This window comes from Anolis carolinensis, unplaced genomic scaffold (genome assembly GCF_035594765.1).
Source record: "Anolis carolinensis isolate JA03-04 unplaced genomic scaffold, rAnoCar3.1.pri scaffold_13, whole genome shotgun sequence".
Taxonomy (NCBI): Eukaryota; Metazoa; Chordata; class Lepidosauria; order Squamata; family Dactyloidae; genus Anolis; species Anolis carolinensis.
In genome coordinates this window covers 11,401,016-11,424,895 of record NW_026943824.1, presented here as the reverse complement: position 1 = coordinate 11,424,895, position 23,880 = coordinate 11,401,016, and the positions used below count along the sequence as shown (strand labels likewise).

Genomic DNA, 23,880 nt, shown 5'->3' with positions numbered 1-23,880 from the left:
GGCATTTTTCCAGCGAGCTTCAAATTGGCTGTGATAAAACCGCTGTTGAAAAAGCCATCACTGGACCCCACTCAATTGGAGAACTATCGGCCGATTTCCAATCTCCCCTTTTTGGGCAAGGTCGTGGAACGGGTAGTGGCAGCGCAACTCCAGGCATTCTTGGTAGATGCTGATATTCTAGATCCGGCACAGTCTGGCTTCAGGCCGGGGCATGGCACCGAGACAGCCTTGGTCACCTTAGTCAATGATCTTCGCCGGGAACTGGACAAGGGGAGTGTGTCCTTGCTGGTTCTGCTGGACCTCTCAGCGGCCTTCGATACCGTTGACCACGGTATCCTTCTGGGACGACTCGCCGGGTTGGGCATTGGAGGCACTGTTCTGCAGTGGCTCCGGTCCTTCCTGGAGGGTCGGTCTCAGATGGTGTCACTGGGGGACACCTGCTCGGCTCCACAGCCATTGTCCTGTGGGGTCCCCGCAGGGGTCGATATTGTCCCCCATGTTGTTTAACATCTACATGAAGCCGCTGGGAGAGATCATCCGGAGTTTCGGGGTAAGATGTCATCTGTACGCAGATGATGTCCAGCTCTGTCACTCCTTCCCACCTGTCACTAAGGAGGCTGTCCAGGTCCTGAACCGGTGTCTGGCCGCTGTGTCGGACTGGATGAGGGCCAATAAATTGAAACTGAATCCAGACAAGACGGAGGTCCTCCTGGTTAGTCGCAAGGCTGAACAGGGAATAGGGTTCCAGCCTGTGTTGGACGGGGTCGCACTCCCCCTAAAGACGCAGGTTCACAGTCTGGGGGTCCTCCTGGACTCATCGCTGAGCCTGGAGCCTCAGGTTTCAGCGGTGGCCGGGAGAGCCTTCGCACAACTCCGCCTCGTGCGCCAGCTGCGCCCGTTCCTTGGGAGGTCTGACTTGGCCACGGTGGTCCACGCTCTGGTCACATCCCGGCTGGATTACTGCAACGCACGCTACGTGGGGCTGCCTTTGAAGATGGCCCGGAAGCTCCAGCTGGTGCAGCGGGCGGCAGCCAGGTTAATAACGGGAGCGGCTTACAGGGAGCGTACAACCCCCCTGCTAAGCCAGCTCCACTGGCTGCCGATATGCTACCGAGCCCAATTCAAAGTGCTGGTTTTGACCTACAAAGCCCTAAACGGTTCTGGTCCTGCCTATCTATCCGAACGTATCTCCTCCTATGAGCCCGTTAGAACCTTAAGACCTTCCGGGGAGGCCCTGCTCTCGATCCCACCTGCCTCGCAGGCGCGGCTGGTGGGGACGAGGGACAGGGCCTTCTCGGTGGTGGCTCCTCGGCTGTGGAACTCCCTCCCCAGCGATATCCGGCAAACCCCATACCTCCTGGGATTTAGAAGAAAACTAAAAACTTGGCTCTGCGCCCAGGCATTCAGCGAATAAGCTCATTGGCTGTTGTAATCGGGTCGCAAATCTGTAATTGTAACAGTAGTGAATGACTGAGGATGGTGCAATATCGCTGCATTGCAGCATTTTAATTTTTGTATACTTTTTATCATGTTTTTATCATGTTTTTATCATGTTTTAATTGTTTTGTTTTTATAGTATATTTGTTGCTGGCCCTCGTGGCAGAATGTAAGCTGCTCTGAGTCCCCTCGGGGAGAAGGGCGGGGTATAAATGCATGTAATAAATAAATAAATAAATAGTGGGTTTTGATGCCATCACAACACATTGGAATGGGCCATTATACTAATAAGGCCAGCTCAACTAACTAGCATCCAGTTCAGCACCTGTATTTCCTACCAGCATCAGGGTCAAGCGAAGTGGGAATCGTGCAGATGTCTTTCTTACTTTCGGCTGAGATTGCAGTCAAGAGGAAAGCGGACAACTCAGCATCCGGCCGTGGCAAGTGTACGGCAACGGAGTAAATAGAGCACATAGATATGATGCCTCAGCATGCGCGCCTAGAGTACGTGTTGTTCTTTGGTAATGGATAAATTCTGTTCTCGCCACCTGGTCCCAGGAGTATGAAAGTGAATTGAACTGTTAATATTAAAGGAACTGGTCAGAGAGTTTGGATAATACCCAGCAGAAAAGTGCAACCAAAAGACTATATTCTGTTTTCGGCAAGGATCAGCAAACAGGGCATGTTTACAATATTGTTCTGGTGAGAATCCTAAATAATACACATATTCAATTTTTAATTATGAAAGGACAAATTAGCTTGATTTTGACCACTATGAGGGAGCCCCTGGTGGTGCAGTGAATTAAACCGCTGAGCTGCTGACTGAAAAGTCAAGGGTTCGAATTCAAGGAGCGGGGTGAGCTCCTGTTGTTAGCTCCACCTTCTGTCAACCTAGCAGTTCGAAAACATGCGAATGTGAGTAGATCAATAGGTACTGCTCCAGCAGGAAGGTAACGGTGCTCTGTGCAGTCATGCAGGCCACATGACCTTGGAGGTGTCTACAGACAACTTAAAGATCTTGTTAAACCACAACTCCCAGAGTTCCTTAATTTAAAGACCTTGTAAAACTACAACTCCAAAAGCTTCTATAACTTAAAGACCTTGCAAAACTAAAACTCCCAGTGTTATCGACCACACCAGGAACCTATCACTTAAAGACCTTGCAAAACTAAAACTCCCAGGATCCCAGAAATTAAAGATCTTGTAGAACTACAACTCCCACATAACCTAAAGACCATACAAAACTACAACTCCCACATAAAGGTAAAGACCCTACAAAACTACAAGTCCCACATACCTTGACCTTGTAAAACAACCCCCACAGAACTTAAAAGACCTTGCAGAACAACAAGTCCCAGGTTCCCATAACTTAAAGACCTTGTAGAAGTCGGCGTAGACTCATCTAATCTATTTGAAGGCAGACAACGTGGATTACCTGCTTTGATGATTTGGATTAGATGGCAGTGTAGAAGGGAGCCCCTCTCGTTTAAAAAGAAATAAAAATTAATACAAAGGAACGAATGGAGGAGCTTCCTTGGCGCTCTTAGCAGGAGCCGAGGGAAGGCGAGATGGGGCCGCTCTGGGCGTGCTGGAGGCCTCTCTCTCTGTGTGCCTGTCTCGGCGCCGCTCTGCCCTCGGCGACTCTGTGGGCAGGCGGGCTCTTCGAGCGTAGCGGCGGGAAGAGAGAGAGACTGAGGAGTGGGGCGCCGCCATGGCCAGAGGTATTATTATTATTATTATTATTATTATTATTATTATTATTATTATTACTATTATTATTATTATTGATATTACCAGTATTTGCAGGAAGCTTGTTGACAGGGTGATATTACCATTCTCGTTATTTCTAGAATTAGCAGGGATGTACCTGACAAGCTGATATTATTATTAATAATAATAATTGATAGCATCACCCTGTCAACAACCTTTCTGCTGATACTGGCATTACTAAGATAATAATAACGAAGAAATGCAGTTATTATTATTTATTATTATTGATATTACCAGTATTAGCAGAAAGGTTGTTGGCAGGATGTTACTATTGTTGTTGTTGTTGTTGTTGATACTGCCAGTACAGTAGAGTCTCACTTATCCAAGACTCACTTATCCAAGGTTCTGGATTATCCAATGCATTTTGTAGTCAGTGTTTTCAATATACAGTAGAGTCTCACGTATCCAAGCTAAACGGGCCGGCAGAAGCTTGGATAAGCAAATATCTTGGATAATAAGGAGGGATTAAGGAAAAGCCTATTAAACATCAAATTAGGTTATGATTTTACAAATTACGTACCAAAACATCATGTTATATAACAAATTTGACAGAGTAGTAATGTTATGTTGTAATTACTGTATTTACGAATTTAGCACCAAAATATCATGATATATTGAAAACATTGACTACAAAAATGGCTTGGATAATCCAGAACCTTGGATAAGCGAGGCTTGGATAAGACTCCACTGTATCGTGATATTTTGGTACTAAATTCGTAAATACAATAATTACAGCATAACATTACTGTGTATTGAACTACTTTTTCTGTCAAATTTGTTGTATAACATGATGCTTTGGTGCTTAATTTGTAAAATCATAACCTTATTTGACGTTTAATAGGCTTTTCTTTAATCCCTCGTTATTATCCAAGATATTCGCTTATCCAAGGTTCTGCTGGCCCATTTAGCTTGGATAAGTGAGACTCTACTGTAATAATAATATTACCAGTACAGTAGAGTCTCACTTATCCAACACTCGCTTATCCAACGTTCTGAATTATCCAACGCATTTTCGTAGTCAATGTTTTCAATGCATCGTGATATTTTGGTGCTAAATTAGTAAATACAGTAATTACTACATAGCATTGATGTGTAATGAACTACTTTTTCTGTCAAATTTGTTGTATAACATGATGTTTTGGTGCTTAATTTCTAAAATCATAACCTAATTTGATGTTTAATAGGCTTTTTCTTAATCTCTCCTTATTATCCAACATATTCGCTTATCCAACGTTCTGCTGGCCCGTTTATGTTGGATAAGTGAGACTCTACTGTATTAGCAAAAAAGTTGTTGACAGAGTGATACTATTGTTATTGTTGTTGTTGATATTGCCAGTATTAGTAGGAAGGTTCTTAACAGGGTGATATCATCATCATCATCATTATAATTATTGCTATTACTAGTATTACAAAGCTAACAGAGTTATTATTATTATTATTACTATTATTATTATTATTATTATTGCTACTGCTATTTGCATTAGTAGTATTAGCAGGGATGTAGCTGATAGGGTGATATAGTATTTTTACTATTATTACTGCTATTATTATTATTTATTTAATTGGTAATAGGAGGAATATTACCGACAGGATGTTATTGTTGTTGTTTTTATTATTGCCAGTATTAGCAGTTTGCAGAGGATGATGATGATGATTATTATTATAACAACAGTTTATTACTATTGGTATTAGTAGTATTCGTCACTTTAGGAACCCCATAGGGCTGTACATAATAAAATGAATCGCTATAGCATGTTCTCATTTTTTGTCTCCCTTTGGATGTAAAGAGGAAATAATTTAAACAGCAGGAACTGCATTATCTGTTCCTTATCTGCCCTCTTTCCTGTGTAGTGTGGCAGCATCCGTATCTGAATGTCTTTAAACACTTTAAAGTGGAGGAGTGGAAAAGGTCCACTAAGGAAGGCGATGTGACAACTTATATGGTAATGTCATAAGTTCCTCTTATATTTATTTGGCTTCTTAAAACTAGGAATTAGATGGAGAGTGCAAATAGCTTGTAAGTGATCAAATGTTGTCCTGTTTTGTTATTATTTATTACTATTATAATTATTGCTATTTTATACTGTATTTCCATTTTATCTTCCTTTATGCTGTGAATTGTGTATTATGTATTTTTTTCGTTCATTTTATTTCAATTGTGTTGTCGAGCTTTCCCCCATGTAAACTGCCCCGAGTTCCCGAGGGGACATGTTGGCGGGATATAAAAATAAAGTTATTATTACTATTTTGTTGCTTCATATAAACGTTCTATTCCAGAAGTGAGGGAGATGGAAAGCCACAGTAGTTTCTGCTCTCTGTTTAATTCTCTTGGTTCATTCCTTATTTTCCCCATAAGTTTGTTATTATGCATTCCAAAAAAACAAATGTAAAAAAAATCACACACACAAAAGGGAGCGAAGAAGTGGATGAGAGTTGTGGAGCTCTGATTAGTAGATTAGGAATATGTAAATGTCTACGATGTGTTGTTGAAGGCTTTCATGGCCGGAACCACTGGGTTGCTGTGAGTTTTCTGAGCTGTATGGCCATGTTCCAGAAGCATTCTCTCCAGACGTTTCACCCACATCTATGGCAGGCATTCAGGCTTTGAAGCTGCAAGGCCATTCAGTGCTAATCAAGGTGGCCAATTGCAACATTCCCACTTGCTTCCAACAGACAAGAGTTATTTCTGCCATCCTAGATATTCCATATATAAACCCCACTTGCCTAATTTCCAACAGACCTCACAACCTCTGAGGATACCTGCCATAGATGTGGGTGAAATGTCAGGAGAGAATGCTTCTGGAACATGGCCATACTGCCCAGAAAACGCACAGCAACTCAGTGATTCTGGCCATGAAAGCCTTCGACAACACATTTCTACTTGAGATTTTTGATGAATGCATTCATTTTCTGAGTTAATGTAACCAGCAGAGGGTCTTGGGAGTAAAAAATTGGTCCTCATTTCACAAGTATCATCAACCTCCAGCACCTCGAGGCCTCAAACTCAGGGATTCTCAACTGGAGCCTTATTCCACTTCATTGTCACATTCTGACTTGTGCTTTGATTTCCTCGGCCTTATAATCAGCTTCTCTTGAGACTTAGACCTCATCTTCTGCACGGAGGCATTCAGCTCTGTTTTATCCTCTCTAATCAGGACAAGGCTCTGAAAGGGACAGTGTATCGCATCAGCGGTGCAGTTCCCGCCAGTAACTACCTCCAGCTCCCCAAAACCAGTACGCAGTCCCTGGGCCTTACTGGTCGCTACCTCTATATCCTCTTCAAGCCGGCACCGGCCAAATACTTTGTAGTGCATTTGGATGTTGCCACAGAGGTAAGTAGTCGCTGCTGGGAGATGATTTCAAAAAGGAAAAAAAAACATTAAAAATGTAAATCAGAAACAACAGTGAAAGCAGCAATTTAACAGATCAGAAGCAGTAGAGTGAATGAGCGGAGTCGCTCAGGGTGATATTATTATTATTATTATTATTATTATTATTATTATTATTATATTGATATTATCAGTATTAGCAGGAAGGGGCCTGTCCTCCATTGTGTTCTTGTGTTCAGTGAGTTAAATAGTTAGATAGCTTAGCCCTGTTTACTTTCCTATCTAGAAATACACTGTAGTTCTTTCAGTAAAGTGTTTTCTAAAGCTCGACTCTGCTCCCATAGAGAAAACTGTCTATGAACTGGTTTGTGTGCCTTTATTCCCAGGACAGTCAAGTGGTCCGCATCTCCTTTTCCAACCTTTTTAAGGAGTTCAAATCAACAGCCACCTGGTTGCAGTTCCCCTTTATTTGCGAAGCAGCCAAAGGGTCAGTCTATGAAAAGACAGCCAAGACATCCAAGCGAGGTAAAGACAGTCAACCAAAAATCTCCGAGGTTGCTTTTCCTTCCCATAAGATAAACAAATTCTGATTTAGTCTCCAATTAAATCCAAGTCCCTTGAAAACTGAGGATGCTGTTTAATTTTGCATGAAGAGCAGGAGCTGGGAATGGCTAAAGCAGCAAAGCAGTGTGAATTTCCTCCGCCCCAAAAGTACTTCTGACTGTTCATAGGATCTGTTATTTCAATGGTTCTGTTTCTTAGCTCACCTGGGAAATAAACTTAAGAAACGATTGTCTCCCCGAATGTTTACATTTGTAGTTGAAGGCGGGTTGAGCTGGGGATGTGCTGCTCTCTTGGTTGCTACACTTCAAATGAAAAATAAGAAGTGGGTGTAGGCACAATGTCTATTTTTATTAGGATTGTTATTTAGGGCTGTATGTGTGTGTTAAATGTCCCTAGAAGTTCAAACAAACACTTGGTGTGTCTCTGCTCTCCAGATCTGGTCGGCTTGGCCCCCAGCAGCGTGAGGTGGACTTGCCTGATGCTGGATCTCCGCTACATTCTCTCGCTGTACTTGAACAGAGGCTACAGCCATCTTAAGAGCGTCAAGCTCTGTGCCAACCTCCTGGTGAAAAACCTGTTCACTAGTGACCTGCTCTTTGACCCAGGTGAGTCCTAAGGAGAGCTGCTACCAAAGTTATCCTCTTCATGGCTGTTTAAACCAGGCTGCCCACGATATGCATATAGATAGAAGATAAAATAACTTTATTGTCACTGTACATTGTAGAACAAAATTCAATGCTTTCCCCAACACGCATCACAAAACAACACATCCATCCCTCCACACTCCCACCACCACTGCACAGCCCCAATGCCACATCAATGTGAAGCCATGGAGTTCAACATAGTTACAGCTCTAGGATAAAAACTGTCTCTTTGCCCTTGCCTTTGCCACCCTGTATTGTCTGCCAGTTGGTAATTCTGTTCTTGTGCAAATGGTTATGTGTCTTTCATCCCTTTAGTTGTGACCTTCTCTGAGGTTCAGCAGTCCAGGCGGGCATTACATGGCGTCTCCCCCATGCCCAGAGAAATGGCTTTTCCTGTGCCAAAAGGTGAAAATTGGCATGACTTCTATGATTATGTTCGGTATGTTTTGCTAAGTTTTCTTTCTGGGGTTCTGTATAGGATTCCAGCTTTCTTTTTCTTCTTAAAAAAGAAGCCATAAATAGAAAGCCTTAAATAGGAGGTGATGATATGTGTGTGCATTGTCAGTCTGGTTGTCTGTTTAGTAGTCCATCATCTGCCTGTCAGCAGCTCCAAAAAATCTGTTCCACCTGCCATGCTAGTGTCAAACCTACTTTCCTCTGGATATCTTGCTCAGGTTTCCTTCCGATGGATCCAAGATGCCATTTGATTCTATCCAGAAAGGCACTTTGAATCCCGCAGCAGGTCAGTGATTGAATGTGAATGCTATAAGGAACAGGAATCCTTTCATGAAAAACTTCCCATCCCAAGTCAGGATTTGTCTCCATGCATTTCAAACCACACAACCCAACCTCGTGTGCTGTAAACAGAGAACGGTGGGAAGAAGCATATAATATTAATAATATTATTTTTAATACAATATAATGCTAATAATACAATATAATAATGTTAATTATATATTATATATTACATGTAATATTAATAATAATATTAAAATATATTGATATAGTACAATATAGTAATTTATTGCCAGTATTGTGCTATGCTAATAATATAATATTGTATGTAAATTTAATTTGTAAGCTGCTCTGAGTCCCCTTCGGGGTGAGAAGGGTGGGATATAAATGTATTAAACAAACAAATAAATAAATAAATAAATAAGAAGCCACATAGAGGCCAAAATCTTCTATCATGATATATCCATTAGATTCCATAGTTGCACCATTGCTGGTTCAGTAGGCACCAAAGCTTTGGTGACATCAAAAGTGAGAGAAGGGCTTCCATGAGAACTTGTGCATGATCTCCGAGAAAGCACAATTGTTTTTACATTTTTCTTACCTTTGCATTGCTTGAGTCCCAGAGTTTCATCATCATAATTTAGTACCTGAATGAGATTCTGACCACTGTTGCTGATCGTGGCTTGTTTTAGTCCTGATATATTCCCTCCTAATTAAATATTTCTGGAGGTTTTTAAGGCCCAGTTGTGTAATACTGTAACCTGTTTTCTTGATAAACAAATCCCATTGGATTGAATAGGATTTAGTCACAGGTATTGTATGCAGTGTTCGAGTGTTTGACTGCAAATCTGGAGACTAGGGTTATCCCTACTTGGCCATGGAAACCAACTGGGTGACCTTCGGTGAGTCACACACTCTCAGCCCCAAAATCCTGTAATAAATTCTACTTAGGGTCATTCTAACTTGGAAACTACTTGAAGGCAAACAACAACAACGAAGTTTGCTTAAACTGTAGTCTGGGATGGCAATACTGTGTGCACTCACCTAAGTATAAGCCCCATGAAAGACTGGGAAGTGGGGTTGTTTTGGAATAAACACATGTTTGTTCCATATGTGTCATTTCAGTTGCTCACGTAAAAGACAATCCAGTCAGTCAGCTTCCTAAGGAAGTAACGCTGAGCAAGCCTGTTCGGGACAGGGTCTCTCTCATTCAACAAATTACTAGTCCCAGAGAGGTGAGCATGAGTTAATGTCTTTTAAACAAAAACTGTGCATACTTCACAATTCATTAAGCAAATTAATTAAGCTTGTCTTGGCTTGGGGCCACTGACTTCTCTGTTGACGCTCAACTTTTGACTCTGTTCCTCCTAGCCTTTAGTGGGAACTTTTGTTTTTGTTTTGCTTTCAGAATTTATTTTATTTATTTATTTTGTGGAGGCTTCTCTTAATTTTCTCGTGGGCTCATGTTTATCTCTGATAACTGAGCTTAGCGAAATATACTATTTAATTGGTTTTAAATATTTTTAATGCTTAATATTTATTTATATCTTATTTCTGGATGATATTATGCTTGGTGTGATTTTTTTTGTCTTGTACTTTATGTGAGACGTGCTTTGATTTCTACTGTGTTATTTTTATACACTGTATATTTGCAATGTGGCACTGAAGTGGCCAAACTGTAAGCCTCTCTGAGTTCCTTTTGGGGTGAAAAGAGCAGGGAGAAATATAGTAAATAAATAAATTAAATACTCCTAAGGCAGTTGCTTTTGACAAATTAATTTAGCACTTGCTGGAAGCAGGAGAGTCGTGTAGAACACGGTTGTCCTGATCGCTGTTTTACTGTGCTTCTTATTATTCTCAGAGGCCCCGCCAGTCTCCCCTTCTCACCAAGAACGTCCCCAAAATTGCCCGAACGGTCTCTGCACCTCTTCAGGCAGACCGCACATGCTTCAGAGAAGGCCTGCAATCCAGGAGTGATTCTTTCCTCCCATCATCGCCAGTGGACGATGGCAGCATTCATGTCTATGCTCACAAAGATGGGAGAGTGACTGTCCATTCCGTCAGTGTTGATTCTGACGAGGTAAACTAAATTTCTGTGCAGCATTGTCCAAAAATATCTAGTATACATTCCCACAAACAGCTTTTCAAGTTTAATAAACTCAGTGTTTTGGAAAAGATAATTGCTCAGATGCAGATCATAGAATAGAGTTGGAAGAGACCCCATTGGCCTGGATAGGTAATTTAAAGCTAGAGCTGAAGCTGCAATTTTGTATTCATTGACTATACCCCAGTGAAGTTTATGTAGTTGTTGTAACAGAGGTATGGGGCATTTTTTCAACAGAAAAAAGGACTACCCCCAATTTTTCAACTTTTCTTCTCATTATCTATTTTCAGACTTTGTACACACAGATAACAGGGCCGAAGGTGATATCTGCCAGAAGTTCTACTCACTGCCTGGTAAGAGAAACAGCTTTGTTCTTCTGCTCTTTCTAAGTAGATCTTTTGGATATTCACTGCCTTTACAACTCCCTTTATTTCCCTCAATATCAGGACCCTTCAGCCTCTTCTGTGGTTGCAAGCAAGTCAGGCATAGGGGGGTCAAAGATTAATGTAAGGTAAAGGTTAAGTCCAGTCATGTCCGACTCTGGGGGCTGGTGCTCATCTCCATTTCTAAGCCGAAAAGCCGGTGTTGTCCGTAGACACCTCCAAGGTCATGTGGCCGGCATGACTGCATGGAGCGCCGTTACCTTCCCGCCGGAGCGGTACCTATTGATCTAGTCACATTTGCATGTTTTCGAACTGCTAGGTTGGCAGAAGCTGCGGCTAACAGTGGGCGCTCACTCCACTCCCTGGATTTGAACCTGCGACCTTTTGGTCCGCAAGTTCAGCAGCTCAGCGCTTTAACACACTGTGTCACCAGCCCCCCAAGATTAATGTAGAAGTTGCCTATTATCAGATCAATTCTGTCACCCATTGATCAATATTCTCTCCTGATGTCAGAATTTCAAACAGCAGCTTTCCCTAGCCCTATTTGCACAACATTCAAAGCAAATGCTGTACCACCTGAACTGTAGCACTTTGTTTAAAATACAGTTATCATAAATGCAGTATTAAAGAGAACCTTACGATGCTCATGTTTACAGACTTGCAATAGCAGAAAAAGTGACATTGGTTTGGCATAGGTAATAATAATAACAACAACAACAATAACCACAACAACATCAATAATAATTTTTATTTGTCCAATAAATAAATAATAAATAAATAACGTAAATTAATATCAGTTTTAAATAAAAATAATTTATTAAAAATGTGGAAGGCATTACATGCATGTATTCAGTCTGACGATAGGTTGATTTTCAGAGGCTCCTGCCAGATCCCATCCTGAAGCTGAGGAAAATCATTGGATTTGGAGGCTACACCACCAGATGGGTTAGTATATCCATTTTTCTTGAGTATACATACCAGTTCCAAAGCAAAAAGTGCAATGATGTTGTGTTGGGTTTCTGAAAAAAATAATTAATAAGTGTGTGGAGTAACCAATCTGAGGTCATATCTGACTAACATCTTTAATTTTCATGCCTGAAAAGGAATTTCTTTGAAATCATTGGGTTGAGACCATCAAACAATTGATAAAGGAATAGATCTGGAAGTTAATTATTTTTGCTGTGCCTGTAAATACAAATATCTTGTATTTACAGACAGAAACAATATTTAAAATATCAAATGACTGGCTACAAATACATGCAGTGAAATTGGCTTGTGACATTTCAGCGTATAGGCAGAAAATACCTATAGAGGATCACAGTTATCATTGCTGTACTTTGTTTTTTTGTCACACAGGCTTTATGGGCTGCCGGTGGCTCTGTGGTGGTCTACCCCTGCCATGCACTGATCATAGCCATAGCTCTGGACTCTGGCAAACAGACATTCCTTGCTGGCCACACTGATAAGGTAATCTTTGCCAGTCTTGTCTTCATTGTATAATTTGAGAAACGGTATATTGCAAAATGTTTGTAGCACTGAAAGGAGGTGCAGGTGGCTCTCTCAATCCATGGGTTCTGTATCCACAGATTCAACCAGCTGCAGCTTTAAAACTATGGTATTTCATCGCATAATAGTTGCCACCCTGTAATGGTCACATCACCATTTTGCGGGGGGGGGGGGGGGGCAAAATTGATATTTTTGTGTTTCTTATATAATAGTCACAGAGCTATTTGGGGCTGATTCCCCCTCCTCTCTTCCCTGCCTCCAAGGCAAGGCAGTTTAAAAACTATGAAATTGGGGTCTTTGGAGCTCCACTCTTCCCTCCATCTTCCAAAGAGCTCCATTTCAGATTTTGTAAACAGCTTTGCCTTTAGAGAAAGAAGGGAGGAAAAGGGAATTCACAAAAAAAAAAAGAAACAGAGATGTTTGTTTGAGCCTTAATCCTCCTCTTCCCCTTTCAAAAGTAAGACAGTGTGTTTATTTTTTAAAAAAATTCCAGAAACCAGAGAATCAGTGGTGGATTTTCTTTCATCACGTAATAGTCGCACTCCCCTTTTTGATTTAAAAAAGGTGAAAGTGTGATTATTATGTAATAAAATGTATTTGGGAGAAAAATCTAAAATTCATGTAGCCCTGACAGGTTATGGAGAACAGAGTTACCTACATTTCTTTGCAAATACCTCCATATGGATCACGCGAATGAGTCGTCCCCCCATTTTTTCCTGCTGTGAAAGGAATAATAAGGCCTCTTTCTACTGAATTTCCATAGGTGTCAGCCTTGGCGTTCAATGGCAACAACACCCTGTTGGCGTCTGCACAGATTGGGCAACCCAGCATGATGCGGCTTTGGGATTTTCCGACGGGGAAGTGCCTCTGCATGTTTAAAGCTGGCATGCATTCAGTCTCTTGTCTCAGGTAAGTAGCAGGCAGCTTTAAGAAGGAGGGGAAAAGTGGGAAAACCTAGTTTGATGGTGTCAAATTTGCCCAACATACTGCATCTTCTGTGTGCTCCGTCATTTACATGTTGCCCTTCCTACTTTGCAGTTTCTCATACAGTGGGGGTGTTTTGTGTGGAACGGGGAAGGACAAGCATGGGAAAACTGTGAGTAAACCACATCTTCCTCTAAAGATAAGGAAATGCAAGTCAATTTTTTTGTGCTTCCATATTTTCTATAGTAATTTTGTCAGAGATTGAAATATTCTGTTGCTGGTGTTACAGTCAACTCTCTGCATCCATGGATTCAACCATTCATGTCTTGAAAAAGTTAAAAAAAAACAAACACCCAAAAGCAAAGTTTAATTTTGCTGTTTCGTCTGAGAGATGTCATTTTACTATGTCATTGTGTATAACAGGACTTGAGCATCCATTGATATCCATAGGAGGCTTCTGGAACCGAACCCCAATGGATGGCAAGGGTCCACTGTGTTAAATTTAATTTCCTTGATTGTTGGATATAGATGTATATCTTTCCAGAGGGGTTTTTGAGGTTGTGTTGTGACTCAAGGAAGTCATATTCACCTCCCTGTGCATACACTGTGATCTAAAGTTAGTTGTTTTCTAGTTATTTGGAAAATTGTGAGATACTTATACAAAAAGGATCTGTAAATTATTGAGAAAAAAATACCCCAATTGCAGTCCTTTGCACAGTTATTTATTTTTTCTTCGTGTACTCTGTGAATGCACACTAATGGAGAAACTGCGCCTGCGCAGGTTCCAACAGAAACTCTTCCAAGCCGAAATTCAAATTTTTGGCGGTAACCCCTTCCCAAGGGGCATATAAGGCAGTCCCAGGCGTCCGCTCTCCAGTTCCTTTTTTTCCGCCGCAAGGTTCACTTCGAACTCTTTTGCATGTCTACTATGCGCTTTAAACGCTGCACGCAGTGCGCTGCTAAAATTCCTAACTCCGACGGCCACGCCAAGTGCCTCTTCTGCCTTGGAGAGGCCCATGTGGTCGGTACCTGCCATTTCTGCCTAGCTCTCACGGCTCAGGCCAGAAAAAACAGAGCCGCTAGGCTTAGAGCGGCGCTTTACGAGAAATCTCTCGCTCCAGAACCAACTCCGTCGATGTCGGGAGCTTCGTCGACACTAGTTCCGAGAGCAATGTCGGCACCGGCGGCTAAAGCCCCCTCGGTCTCGTCCAGGGCGTCTAGAACTTCCAAGGCCACTAGGTCTGCTAAACCACCGTGCACCGTGACGACAGCCACCGTGTCGACCCGTTCCGGTAAGGTGGGGCCCTCCTCGATGTCGAGCTCTCTGGCCTCGATAACCTCGGTCCGCTCTCGCATCGGCTCCCCTCCATCATCCTCTGCAATCAAAATCGCCTTTAAGAGGGCTCACGAGGAGTCTCGTCGAGCGCAATCCGACTCAGCTGTGGTTCCTCCAACACCAGGCAAATCCTTGAGGGTTGCCTCTAAGCAACCGCTGACAAAGAAGCAGCTGACTCAACGCTCCTCCTCTTCGGCTTCCTCGAAGAGAGATGCCCCTTCCTCCTTCGCAACCTCTTCGAGAAGGTCCTCGCCGATTGTGCCGGCCCAGCAGCCTCGAGACGTTTCTCAATCTCCGCAGCCCCTCTCTGACAGAGAGATGCAAGATTCACCCCATCACTCCACCCAAACGGTGGTCAGGGTGACGGTACCTGAACCTCTCGCACCACGTCGCCCATCGCGCCAACAGCTCTTCCCTCCGACCTCGACACCGGAGCGTGGCAGACAGACGGCTCGCCTGGCCCGAGCGGCCCAGGCCTCGGCCTCCAAGGACTCTCAGCCTCCGGCCGTCTCCTTCCGTGAGGCTATGCCTCCTCCCGAGACTGTACTTTCCTCTCCCCCTCAGTCCCCTCAAGGTGCTGAGGAGGAAGATGTCGACATTGACCGCCCAGACTCTGTCCTCTCGGCCTTGGTGGTCTCTCTCGGCCTGGACCTTTCTCCCCCTCATGATGCGTATGAGGCGGACCCTCCTTCGCCGACTGACAACATACATGCTTTCTCTGATCAAATGGTCAGAATGGCCGACGCCCTGGGTATGGAGATCAAGCAGACCTCCAAAGCAGTGTCTGATCCAGTTTTCAAAAGGGTTCAAGCCCAAGCTCCGCCGGCCACGCTGTTGCCCTTCTTGCCTTACCTCCTGGATGTCATTCAGGCCTCCTGGAAAACTCCATCTTCTATACCCCCGACCTCGAAGAGGATCGAGACTTGGTACCTTACCGACAACGATTCCCTGGAGTGGCTAAAGCACCATCCCGACCCTAATTCTTTGGTCGTCAAGGCCTCCCAATCCTCCGGCCGCTAATCGAATACTCCGGCCGATAGAGAAGGGAAGCGCTTCGACGCTGTGGGTCGAAAGCTGTACTCTGGGGCCCTTTTACTTTGTCGTATGGTGAACTATGGAGCCTGCATGGGTGCCTACCAGCAAATTATCTGGGAAAAGGCCCAACCCTTCTTTGCAAAACTGTCGGACGAGGATCGTTCCGTCCTTACCACCCTCCAGCAGGAGGCTGATTCGCTGGCCCACCACCAAATCCAGATGGCGAAGCATACCGGAGACATGGCGGGTAAGATGATTGCCCATGCTTTAAAATAACAATAAAAACAATAAAAGCAACAATAAAAGCAACAATAAAAACAGACATAGCCCCGAGTCTTTCACCCATTGAACACTTGTCGGAAGAGCAAGGTTTTGCAGGCTTTCCGAAAGGCAAGTAAGTCTCGGGTGGTTCGAGTTTCCACTGGCAAGGCATTCCATAATTGAGGGGCTACAATCGAGAAGGCTCTCTGCCTAGTGGAAGACAAATGATAAGTCCATGTGTTAGGGACTTCAAGCAAATTTTGGTCTTCGGACCGAAGTAATCTCTGGGGTTGGTAGGGTGATAAGCGGGCCCTCAGGTACGCTGGCCCCAGACCATGTAAGGCCTTGAAAGTTAGTACTAGTATCTTGAAAGTAATCCGGTACTCAATCGGTAGCCAGTGCAGCTGTTGAAGATTGGGGTGATACGCCACCTCGCCAGCACCCCGGCGAGAAGACGAGCCGCCGCGTTTTGCACCAGCTTCAGTTTCCGGATCACTGACAGAGGAAGGCCAATGTAGAGGGCATTACAGTAGTCAAGCCTCGAGATGACCGTCGCCTGGATCACCGTCGCCAGGTCGTTCCTAGATAGGTAGGGAGCCAGTCGCCTAGCCTGACGTAGATGGAAAAACGCAGATCTGCTCACAGCAGAGACCTGGGACTCCATTGTGAGCAGAGGGTCCAATAAGACACCAAGACTTTTTACCGAAGATGACGGACGTAGTGTCTCACCATCCAGGGTAGGCAGCTGGATCTCCCTCCCACCCGGACGGCCCAGCCAAAGGATCTCCGTCTTCGCTGGATTCACCCTCAACCTGCTGGCACGCAGCCATCCAGTAACAGCTTCAAGGCACTGATGGAAACTATCGGGTACGGAGTCCGGCTGGCCCTCCATCCTTAGAATGAGCTGAGTGTCATCAGTGTACGGTGGCACTCGAGCCCAAAGCTCCGCACCAGTCGGGCAAGCGGTCGCATATAGATGTTAAATAATAGAGGAGAGAGAATAGCTCCCTGTGGGACCCCACAAGTTAGCGGAGACCACGTGGAAACCAACCCTCCCCTCACCACCCGCTGTCCCCGATTTTGGAGGAAGGAGGACACCCATTTCAGGGGTATCCCCCTAACCCCCGTCATGGCTAGGCGGTGGGTCAATAGATTGTGGTCAACCGTATCAAATGCTGCTGTGAGATCCAATAACACAAGCAGCGCTGATCTGCCTTGATCCCTCTGGCAGCGAAGTTGGTCTGTGATGGCGACCAGCACAGTTTCCGTCCCGTGCCCCCTATGGAAGCCGGACTGGAAGGGATCAAGTCCGGCTGTGTCGTTGAGGAACTGCTGCAACTGTTCCACTGCTGCTCTCTCAACCAGCTTGCCCAGAAACGGAAGGTTCGACACTGGGCGGTAGCTAGCGGGAACCGAACGATCTAAGTCTGGTTTCTTCAGCAGCGGAGATACCGATGCCTCTTTTAAACCCTCTGGGAAAACTCCTTGCTCAAGGGAGCTATTTATTATATTCAACAGAGGTTCACGTAATCCATCTAGGCAGGATTTTACTAGCCAGGAGGGACACGGATCGAGGGAGCAGATGGTCGACCTAGCTGCATTAGTGTGCATTCACAGAGTACACGAAGAAAAAGGACAGGTTGCTTACCTGTAACCATGTTTCTTCGAGTGTACTCTGTGAATTCTCACAAACCCGCCCTTCCTTCCCCTCTGGCAAACCTCTCCCTTTCTCGTTGCCTTGGCAGTGCAGGAACTGGAGAGCGGACACCCAGGGCTACCTTATACGCCCCTTGGGAAGGGGGGCATGGTTACCGCTAAAAATTTGAACTTCAGCTTGGAAGAGTTTCCGTTGGAACCTGCGCAGGCGCAGTTTCTCCATTAGTGTGAATTCACAGAGTACACTCGAAGAAACATGGTTACAGGTAGGCAGCCTTTCCATATTTTAGATAGTTTTAGTATGCTATTTCTTCAGTTCTAATACACTTTTTTCCTATATTAATTTCTCTAATCTTAGAATCGCATGTGTATCTTATGTATTTTCTGTTGGTGGTCGTTGTTACTGAAATTAGAGTGCATCTCACAATCGATGGCATCTTACAATTGAAGAAGTACAATTACGATTATTATTATTATTATTATTATTATGATGATGGCTATATACAAAGTGTTCAGGGCAATGTACTTGATTGGGGCAGAGGGGAACTAGAATAGGTTTCATGGGAGGTATTTTCCATGTAAATATTTGTAGGATCCCACCACTTACATTTTATTACTCTGAAGATGTTGCCAGGAATTTCTCATGCACAGAGTTGAGTTATTTGCAGGGCCCTGTGTACAATCACACCTGGGGTGTCTTCTGCACCCCATTAAGCCTCATCTGTCACCTTTTCCTTTCCTTGCAGGTTGTTGTTGTGTGGAATACCATTCAGGTGAATCATGGAGGAGAAGCTGTGATGCTGGCCAAAGCACACACAGATGTGGACATCCACACCATCAAGATTGCCTTCTTTGATGATACCAGGTAAAGATCACAAAAGCCTACATTTGAGTAGTGATCTTGAGTGTTGGATTAGGATTTTTCGAGACCTGTTGGACCATGGAAGCCCAGGGGTGGACTTGGACAAGTCACACACTCTCAGCCTCAATGGGAAGCAATGGCAAAACTATTCTTAACACATCTTGCACAGAAAAACCAATTAGAAATTCACATTGAGGTTGCCCTAACTTGGAAATGACTTTGAAGGCATGCAACTGCCAAAAACATAGGTCGTGCTTCCTCTTGGAGCAAAAATCATTGCAGGGACCCAAATTTAATGATTGCCAGTGGGTCCGCCCTGAGTCCCCTCATGGAGATAGGCCGGGTTACAAATAAAATTTATTATTATTATTATTATTATTATTATTATTATTATATTTTATTGACGCAAAGACATAGTATGACACAGCAAACGAGATCTATATGCTGGATTTTGTATTACAAAATCGCAAGTTGATCACTTCCCAAGTGTTTAGGACTGTGTGATGTATTTTCGGATGATGCATGCAGATCCCAGTAAGGTGGCCTTTTGCAGTTGACAGTTATTATTATTATTATTATTATTATTATTATTATTATTATTATTATTATTATTATTATTTTATGACACAGAAAACAAGATAGATATGCTGGATTTCATATTATTATTATTATTATTATTATTATTATTATCATTAATATATTATAGCCTTTCTATCATGTTTGCTCGAATCTGGGTTGTTGGACTGGACACTTGATTGCATCTGCCGACAGACTAAATGCAGTGGATAGTATAGTGCAGTTTTTATCTTGGCTAGTCCATTTGCACGTATGGCAGCATTATTTACATGGGTATAACTGCTCAAAACGTAGATGTTGAATCCAAACTGAACATCAGCAACAACAAAGCAGTGTTGGATAGGGAGAAAAAGACATGCTAACGGGTGCAAAAGTTGCACCCAAAGAAGCATTGTTAGGACAAGCTGCTCCACTTCCCATTGCTTTAGTCAAAAGCCTTCCTTGTTTCTTTCTCATAACAGGATGGTGTCGTGCGGCAGAGACAACGTGAGGCTCTGGCGGGTCAGGAGTGGAGCTCTGCGCTCGTGTCCTGTCAATTTGGGTGAATACCGGTCGCTGGACTTCACTGACCTGGACTTTGAGGCCGGCCAGTCCTCTCAGTGTGAACCAGATGACCGGACCCTGTAAGAAGCTGCTTTACTCTCCTCAGACATTGCCCTTCGACACATATTAATATTACAAAGTAGTCTTCATGATGTCTGAAGTGCCCTTTGTCAAAGATGGGCAATTTTTAAAATTGATTAGATATATATGTATATGGTTAAGGGTGGGAAAACAGTGTTTGGACGTAGACTGTTAATGGGATTGCTTTGCTTACTTCACAGCAAATCTTGGAATTTCATCAATCCTGACCATATCATCAATTGCTTTGTGGTTGGGTGTCCTTCTTGTTGCTTCCATAGGTTTGTTTGCAGCAGGAGTGGGCATGTTTTGGAAATTGACTATAAGAACGTCGCCGTCAGAAATGCCCGTCGCCTCATGCCGACTGAGGTGCAGCATTCTCACCGGCGGGAAAAGCAAACGTTTAACTCCGGTATGACATCTGCAGCGGTGAAGGGTGTAGATATGCCCCGAGTCTTTCAAGACCATTTCATAATAGTTGGGGTGGTTCAAAATCTTCCCATGGAGAGCATAGTTCCCAGAAGTACTGCTAATCTCCTGTGCATCTCAGGTTTTTCTCCTACACCTCTTTGCACATTTCTGAACATATTGGATCTTTCTTCCTTTAGGTCCTGGGATTGCACTGAACAGCATATGTCTCTCTTCAAGTTTTTGTGCAACAGCCTCTGAAGATGGCTACCTGCGCTTGTGGCCCCTGGACTTCTCCGAAGTCTTTTTGGAAGCAGGTGTGTATAGCTTTAGCATCATAGTAAACAGGTAAAGGTTTCCCCTGACGTTAAGTCCAGTCTTGTCTGACTCTGGGGGGTTGGTGCTCATCTCATCATAATCCCATGACAAAATATATGCATAATTCAGACCTCTCAGGTAAAGTAGAAAAATGGAAGTTGGATGCTAATCTTCATACATCTGTGAGGGATATGATCTCAGCAATCTTGACAGAAATTAAGTATCTTCTCTGCTGTTCATATTCTACTTTTAACACATTCTTTTTAGTACTTTAAATTGTATATTTCAAAGTATTCATTAATGGCATTTCCCCCCTTTTTGGAGAATTGTCATCTTCTTTATGCCAATAAAGGAAAAAAAACGGATGAAGGTCTTTGTCTTTCTCTAGAGCACGACTACCCGCTGTCTTCCGTTCGAATCAGCCCAGATAATCTGAAGGTTTTGTGCACGACCGCCACTGGGAATGTGGGCTGCCTGGACATCCAGTCCAAGGACTACTGTACGATCATGCGCTCCCACACGGATTCTGTGTCTGCTTTCTCCGTGGAGGGATCCCAAAAGCAGCTGGTGACGGTGTCCCAGGACAACACCATCCGCATCTGGAACCTGGAATCGATGCAGCAGGTAGATTCTTATTAATAAAGCTATGAATGAATCATTTTAACTGGGCCACCCAGATGTTGTTGAGCTTAATTTCCCATTAGCTCTTGCAATATTTAGGCCCCAAAGCCTTCCCTTGACTTATACATAAAGCCAATTTAAACATACATATATTTGTTAGCTAGTTTGGGGACAGGGGTGAGATGAGAAATTTATAACAGGAACCTTGGCCTCCTAATATATACAAACCTGCTCTGCTGTCTCCAAAATTGATGCCCTTGGTCTCTGCCATAACTTATCCAAGAGTCTGCACAAGAGTCTAAACTTTTTGAAAATTCTCATTTGTGGGGAATGATACTCTATCCATTAAAAGAAGAAATACATTTTAAATACAGACTTTTTGGTTTTCTGGCTATAGCTCTTGTTCAAAACATAACATTCCAGGTTGCCTATCTGTATTGTTCAATGTGTACTTCATATCAACGCATCAGAGGAAGTAGATTGATCTTCTAAAATGAACTGGCCTGTCTGGAATATGTGGCTATTTTTTTTTTATCTCCCAACACATTTGCCTTTTTGGAGTGAGAAATGAAATAAGACAGCTTTTTCGAAATTATGTTCAAGTTAAGAAGCCTTTAATCAGTTGACTGCACTTGCATCAATTCCAGTTTCCTATTCATATCTTCCTTTACCAGCGGATGCTTCTGTCGCATCCAGTCTATGTCTTGCTTCCCTCCCTTGCATTCAAGAACAACACAGCTTAATAGCCTGTGTGGGTGTCAAGTGTGGGGCTTTTTTCTTGCTTCCTGTCATTGCATATCTGAACAGGGTGTTCCCTTCTTTCTTACAGCTCTATGAATTCACCGCCTCTGACGAGATGCCCTGCACCGTGTCTTTTCACCCCTCACAACACATCTTTGCTTGTGGCTTTGACACCGGTGTGGTGAGGACCATCAGCTTGGCAACCTCGAAATTGCTGGAAGAACACAAGTACGCTTTCACGTAGTTTCAGTGTTATAGACTGAACACTAGTGTATCCACCTGACCTTGCCCTCCTGCTTTCAACTCTTCTTTCTCTTTCCCTCCTTTCATACCTTTTCTCTTTTCCTTTCTCTTCTTCCCTCCCCTTTTCTTCCCATTTCCCTCTGTTTCTTCTCCTTCACCTTCTTTTCTCTGTCAATCCATCTATCCATCCATCCATCTTCCAGTTGCCCTCCTGCAGTTCGTTTTTATAATCTTTGCTCAGGTTTTTAGATTATGTTTAGTTGATATTAGTGTTTTTTAATGTTTAATGTGTATAATTGCATTTTATGTGATGTGTTTTTATTTTTCTGATGATTGTTATTACCTGGGCTTGGCCCCATGTAAGCTGCCCCGAGTCCCTTCGAGGAGATGGAGGTGGAGTATAAAAATAAAGTTGTTGTTGTTATTCTGAGAGGACCCCATAATGTCTCCATGGCAAAATGGCTCACTTTGTGGCTCTTTCCTTCCTCCCTTCCCCTCATACATATGTCCCTTTCCTTTCTCTTCCTTCCTTCTCACCTTTTTTCTTTTTCACCCCTCCTTCTCCCTTTCTTTCTTTCCTCTCTTTCTCCCTTCTCCAGCTCCGAGAGGGCCTCCCTTACAATGTGTCCACGGCAACGCGGCGGTCTTTGTGGCTCTTTCCTTCCTTCCTTTCGTCTTCCCTTCATACACAGGTCACCTTCCTTTCCTAGTGACTCACAAAGGGCCACTTTGCATAGCAACAGCCAATCCAATGACATCACAAAATTAAAATATATTCTAAGTTAAGAATAGATCTGGTTTGTTTTTCGGTGGATAAATGTAATGTAATACAATGTAATAATTATAATTCACTATTATAATTGTATATTTATATTACATGCAATATTACTAATAATATTGCAATATAGTCGTATAATATAATATATTTTATGTATATATACTTGTAAACTGCCTGAGTCCCCTTCGGGGTGAAAAGGGCGGGATATAAATGTCGCAAATAAATAAATAATAATAAGTTAATAACTTGGAAGAGCTGTTTTGTTTTTCGGTGGAGACACATTTCAGTCCCATAGTGTAAAGACTCAGACTTATTTCTCACTTCTTCTGCTGTTTTCTAGGAGTTGGATTTAAATTAGCCTCTTCCGCACACTTGGAGTCATTTGTTGATTTCAGTTGGTAATTTTTGATTCCCCCATTTTGCCTTGAATTTTGCAGGCAGCATCGTGGTTTGATCACTGGCCTGACCTTCTCTCCGGACGGCAATTTCATGTACAGCTGCTGCAGCCGTGGGACCTTGGCTCTTTATAACTGTGCCATGCAGAAAAGTCACATTGTCAGAGTTCTGGGTGAGTGTTGAGCTTTTGAGAGAGTCCTTGTATATCCTAGTCAGGCCTGTAGCGAAATTTTTCAGGTTATAAAAAAAAACCTGGTTTACTCATGAATTTTAACTGGTTAACCAAATCCCCATGCTAGATCTATGAGACGCAAAACATTAAGAGTCCCTCCAGGCACTATCTCAAGCAGATATTGACAGGTTTGTAGCGGGGGTGGGGGGTGCTAGGGGTTCAAACCCCCCCCCCCCCATTTTCAAACCCCCCCTCCCCCCCAAAAAATTTCTGGCTACGGCCCTGATCCTGGTAATGGCATTCTCTCCTGCCCAGCCCGAAAGAGTTGAAAGATGGAAGCAGAGGGATCTGAGTGTTCTTGTATGTATGTGTGCTACTTATAGCACTTTCTGAATTCCGGTGTGGGGTAGTGGTTTGAGTCTTAGACTACAACTCTGGAGATACGGATTCAAATCCCTTA

At 43.3% G+C, this 23,880-nt stretch overlaps 1 protein-coding gene across 4 annotated transcripts in view; it reads left to right on the top strand.

Moving 5' to 3' along the window:
• Positions 1–1,826: 1,826 nt before the first annotated feature.
• wdr90 (WD repeat domain 90) overlaps positions 1,827–23,880 on the top strand; it is a 57,345-nt gene continuing 35,291 nt past the window's right edge. For 3 of the 4 annotated variants that reach the window (XM_062964605.1, XM_062964604.1, XM_062964608.1), the window contains exons 1-21: positions 1,827–3,158; positions 5,059–5,150; positions 6,363–6,539; positions 6,923–7,061; positions 7,535–7,705; positions 8,060–8,183; positions 8,419–8,486; positions 9,605–9,714; positions 10,341–10,559; positions 10,874–10,936; positions 11,843–11,911; positions 12,323–12,433; positions 13,236–13,381; positions 13,511–13,568; positions 18,431–18,549; positions 19,584–19,745; positions 20,025–20,155; positions 20,352–20,468; positions 20,858–21,093; positions 21,920–22,059; positions 23,290–23,420. In XM_062964605.1, coding sequence (XP_062820675.1) covers positions 3,149–3,158; positions 5,059–5,150; positions 6,363–6,539; positions 6,923–7,061; positions 7,535–7,705; positions 8,060–8,183; positions 8,419–8,486; positions 9,605–9,714; positions 10,341–10,559; positions 10,874–10,936; positions 11,843–11,911; positions 12,323–12,433; positions 13,236–13,381; positions 13,511–13,568; positions 18,431–18,549; positions 19,584–19,745; positions 20,025–20,155; positions 20,352–20,468; positions 20,858–21,093; positions 21,920–22,059; positions 23,290–23,420 — 2,593 coding nt within the window. In that variant the 5' untranslated portion in view covers positions 1,827–3,148. Of the gene's footprint in view, positions 3,159–5,058; positions 5,151–6,362; positions 6,540–6,922; positions 7,062–7,534; positions 7,706–8,059; positions 8,184–8,418; positions 8,487–9,604; positions 9,715–10,340; positions 10,560–10,873; positions 10,937–11,842; positions 11,912–12,322; positions 12,434–13,235; positions 13,382–13,510; positions 13,569–18,430; positions 18,550–19,583; positions 19,746–20,024; positions 20,156–20,351; positions 20,469–20,857; positions 21,094–21,919; positions 22,060–23,289; positions 23,421–23,880 lie in introns of those variants that run through there. The other variant, XM_062964607.1, reaches the window with a different exon arrangement.